Source organism: Pygocentrus nattereri, chromosome 5 (assembly GCF_015220715.1).
Source record: "Pygocentrus nattereri isolate fPygNat1 chromosome 5, fPygNat1.pri, whole genome shotgun sequence".
NCBI classification, from domain to species: Eukaryota; Metazoa; Chordata; class Actinopteri; order Characiformes; family Serrasalmidae; genus Pygocentrus; species Pygocentrus nattereri.
The window spans coordinates 892,516-897,515 of record NC_051215.1 but is presented as its reverse complement, the minus strand read 5'-3'; the positions used below and the strand labels follow the sequence as shown (position 1 = coordinate 897,515).

At 44.3% G+C, this 5,000-nt stretch overlaps 1 protein-coding gene across 2 annotated transcripts in view; it reads right to left on the bottom strand.

The window, feature by feature from the left end:
* Window positions 1-5,000, bottom strand: part of slc8a3 (solute carrier family 8 member 3) — a 93,742-nt gene that overhangs the window by 49,961 nt on the left and 38,781 nt on the right. For both annotated transcript variants that reach the window (XM_037538849.1, XM_037538850.1), the window contains exon 2: window positions 1,449-3,318. In XM_037538849.1, coding sequence (XP_037394746.1) covers window positions 1,449-3,235 — 1,787 coding nt within the window. In that variant the 5' untranslated portion in view covers window positions 3,236-3,318. The remainder of the gene's footprint in view (window positions 1-1,448; window positions 3,319-5,000) is intronic.

The following is a 5,000-nucleotide window of genomic DNA, read 5'->3' as shown; positions in this document are numbered from 1 at the left end:
TTCATTCAGTCTAATGAGAAACTGTAGAACAGACTCGGTTTATATCACAATACCTACATTTAGAGTCGGTTATTCATTCAGTCTAATGAGAAACTGTAGAACGGACTCGGTTTATATCACAATACCTACATTTAGAGCCGGTTATTCATTCAGTCTAATGAGAAACTGTAGAACGGACTCGGTTTATATCACAATACCTACATTTAGAGCCGGTTATTCATTCAGCCTAATGAGAAACTGTAGAACGGACTCGGTTTATATCACAATACCTACATTTAGAGTCGGTTATTCATTCAGTCTAATGAGAAACTGTAGAACGGACTCGGTTTATATCTCAATACCTACATTTAGAGCCGGTTATTCATTCAGTCTAATGAGAAACTGTAGAACGGACTCGGTTTATATCACAATACCTACATTTAGAGTCGGTTATTCATTCAGCCTAATGAGAAACTGTAGAACGGACTCGGTTTATATCACAATACCTACATTTAGAGTCGGTTATTCATTCAGCCTAATGAGAAACTGTAGAACGGACTCGGTTTATATCACAATACCTACATTTAGAGTCGGTTATTTAACAGTACTCAACATGTGTAACGTACTGAGGCGCATGAGTTCCCTTTAACGCCAGACCATAATAACCAGAACGCTCTGCTCTCTCTGTCCACTTAACCATCTCAGATACACGTTCCAGGAACAGACAGCAGACCCGCTTTACTGTATATAGACATGTATCACATCACAGCACCGTTCATATAGCAGAGCCGAGAGAAAAAGGCCTAGACTTCATACAACCTCCATCACACACACAGTCAGCTCAGCACCACAGCTGATCTACACAGAGACCAGCATCAACACCTCGATATCTAGAAGAAACACAGCACTCAGAGCCAGAAACCTCAACACTGCCGTGCAAAACGGCTTTTTAAACAAATGTGTAAAACGTTTAGTAGGATAAATACAGAAGCTCTGAAAAATTCTAATAAAATTAACCTCCAGAATAAAGTTCTATTAAAATTAACACCATATATGATGTTTTAAAAGAAATAATGTTCAGAATGAAGTTCTAATATAATTACCATCCAGAATGAAGTTCTCGTTATCTAATGCTAACTGAACAGTGTTGTTATTTCTGAGAAAAAAAACCAAAAGGCTTAATTGAATGTAATATACAAACATACCAAACTATATATAAAACTTTAATAATTGTATACAATATATTAAAGAATATACATGAACATAGTTAATGCAACCTAACTCTCCTAGCTGGCCTGTTGATTTGTGTTACAAGTGAACAGCTAGACTTCTTCTCCTCGTCTAGCAAATCAAGGGCACACAGCACCACCTAGTGTACCAACTGAGAAACAGGCTCACAATCATTTGGTTAAGCATGCATGATCAAAAAACAGTGACATTACAGCAACATTAGGAGCTAAAGTTCTTACCAGGTCTCATCGTTTTTGAACTCCAGCTCCCCGTACGTGTCCTCGAAGTCCTCTCCGCCTCCCTTTGCAAGTCCCTCCACTGTTCGGAACGGCACAATGACGGTCCCCCTGGCTCCAGATGTCCGCAGTACCTTCACTTCCATGACACCCACACTCTCGCTTATGTGGAGGGACTCGCTTTCGAACGTGAAGATGCCAGCGTGGTCGTCATCGAGAATAGTCACTGTTGCAACAGCGGGAAATCCCAGCACGGCCTTGGGGTACGGGAGGCTGTTGGGCGACAGCACCTCGTCCTCCAGCTCCAGAATGCGGACGTTGCTCAACCGCACAAAGAAGTGCTCGTCCTCCTCGAAGATGTCATCATCGATGATGCCAATGGTGATCTCTTTGATTACCTCGCCAGGTTTAAATACCACGGTGCCCTCTGTGAACTCGTAATCCGCACCAGCGTTAGCTGAACCATCTTCTGTCTTGTAATCCACATAGATGGTCTTGGCAACGTCGCCCCCTTTGCGCACGACGGTCAGCAGGGCGGCACCACAGTTCTCTAGGCACTGATATGTAGCCGGCTCAAAGGCAATCCTCGTCACAAAGTCCTCCGGCTCCTCAACATGAACCTCCTGGACACTTGTGCTCCTTTTAGCCTGTTCTGCCACGTGTTTCTTCAGGATATTCCCAGCGCCGGTCATCATACGCGTTGCCTGGATGCGATAAAAGGCTCTGCTCTTCTGTTGGTGTGACAGGGCGTAGTAGTTGGCCATCTCCACAAGCTGATCTAGATCCTTCTCTGGATGCTTCTGCTTGAGGTCCTTCAAGATCCGGATCATGTCCCTGCGAGACTCGTCCATTTCTTTGCCTTCCATCAAGCCTATCAGGTTGCTGTTGGCGCCATCCATGAAGTGCGAGTTGACCATCTTGCCGTCCATCTCAATGCCACCTTTGGAGCGTTCACCTTCCGTCTCGATGATGACGCCACGGTGCTTGTCAGCACGGTACTTTTTTTGGGCAAACTTGTAGAACAGCAAGCGCCTGTCAGCCACCCAGGCCAGCAAGACACATATGGGGAAGAAGGCTAACGTCAGTAAGCCCTCCCAAACCTGCACAACGTTCGGTGAGAAGACGGCCAGGATCATATAGAGCCAAACGTATGCGAAGACACTCCAAGCAGCTGTGACGAAGAAGACGCGAAGGTGCTTCACCTTGCGCACCTCACCATCCGGAATCACCGACACACACAGGCCAATGATCACGAACATGTTGAAGGCCGCACTGCCCACGATGGTGGACGGGCCAAGCTCGCCAGCGTGGAAGTCGTGGCCGCAGATTTCAATGACTGACAGCAGGATCTCCGGAGCAGAAGATCCTAGAGCCATCAGGGTCAGGTTGGACACAGTCTCATTCCAGACTCGTATGGTGGTGGTGGTGGTCTCCCCATTGGGCCTTTTGACCACTATCTCCTTCTCCTGAGAGGTGATAACCTCGATGGCTGCCATGAAGCGGTCGGCGATGATAGAAACGCCCAAGAACATATAGATCATGGCAACAAAGTACACAATGACCCTTGCGATCTTGTCGCCCATGGAAGGGTCTTCGGGGTACCAGATGGGCAAAATGATGCCCGGCCTGCATTTTGATGATACGTCCGTACAAGTCACATTGCCAGGGGCGTCGGAGGTCGGCGAGGCCCGAGCCTCCGTGCACATAAAGGTTGTCGCCACGGAGACAAGGCCCAACCAGAGGCAGGCCCGAGTCCCCGGCCGTCCTTGCGTCGTCCTTGAGCGCTCCATACACCCTCAAGGGTCCGTCCACTCTTAAAGTCCTTCTGAGATCCAGCACTGTGTGATCTTTGGCTCCACACGCAACTCGCCGCCTGCAGAAGAGACGGAAACAATGAGCGCAATCAGAGTCAACATGCAAGAAGTTTACATGCAACATCCAACAGTGACAACACACTTCAGACTAGCCAATCAGAGAAGACTCTCACATGTCAGGAAAGCTTTATATTTATAACAAATAATACACTACAATCACATAATGAGCACATTTCTTAGAGGGCAAGGGGACCAACTGAGCAAAACCGGTTTGTCTCATCAGAGATATATCAAGACCAGTCCTGCTAACATCAAAAAGAACAGAATTACATCAGGGCGTTACATACAGCCAAACTACACAAACCAATAGAGGACACCGAGGACAGAGGATATGTTTTAATACAGACAAAAAAACAGAAAATGATTTATTTCATTTAAATAGATCACTTAGCTTTTTATGCTAATTGTTGCTGACTAACATGCATAGCTGCAAAAAGCTAAAGTTAGACTTCAAATCCAAAATGTTTGCATAATTAAGTGGTTAAGATGTAAATGGTGATGAATTCACTGCCTGATGACTGAGACGCTGTTTTATGAGAGTTTAGAGAACTTCAACTCCATTCATGGTGGAGGGAGACATGCAGGGCGCTGTGCGGCAAAATAGTCCCCAAAGAAAACTCATTATTCCAGATTTTCCACTGTTTTCCATCATCAACATTCCATATAAGCTCAGAAGACTCGTGTGGGTTCTCTGGTGGTTCTGGATGGTAAATAAAGTGTCTATATCTGTGTTGTAGGCATGGCGACGCCTGGTTCCCATCACCACCACTGTAAAGACGTCTGAACCGTTTCACACCAAATCACCTCTGAATGTTTACATCTCAACCACTGGATTATGTGAAACTTCTGTAATTCTCCCAGCTGCTCACTTTAAAGGAGATACTAGAGTTTCTGAGGAGGCCACTATAGCAAGGCATTATGGTATTTGTGGTACTTTTGCTTTAGATATAGATGAAAAAAGTGAAAAAAGACATGAAATAAAACAAGAACTCCAGAAGAGCAACAACGAGCGCGCTTCAAGCAACTCTCAAAGCCAAAAACTGGCCAGTGCTATTTTTGGAACCTTCTGTGGGAATGAAAAGACGTTTCTCATGTTCTAATGAACCAGTTGGTACCATTCCTGTTCTATTTGCTTCTAGAGAGCCTATAAGGACCAAAAGCAGCAAAAATGGATCACATCATGTAGCAACATCTGGATTTGGCTAGTTCTATTTGGAACCATAAGTTCTTTATTTCATGCTCAAATGGTTCTCTGAATGGTGCAATGGTTCTCCAGATTGATGAAATGTGTGTCGTATATGTTTTTCATTTATGGCACCAAAAAGGGTTCTGTTATTGTTATGGTGTCAAGTTCTTGTACACTCTTAAAAAAGATGGTTCTTCAAGGGTTCTTTAGTAAAGAAAATGGTTCTATATATAACTGTGAGTATTCAAAGAACTGATTAAAGGGTTCTTGTTGCTTTTGTAAATTGTTGGAGAACGTGTTGTATATGGTTTTATATAGAACCTTCTGAAAACAATTCTATACAGCACCAAAAAGGGTTTTTCTACTGACGCAAAGTCAAGCATTTTACAGTTGATACAGTTGTGAACAGAACCCTTTTACCCCTTTTGGCGCTACATAGAACCATTTTCACAAAGGTTCTGTATAGAACCATACACAGCACATTCTCCTTCAATC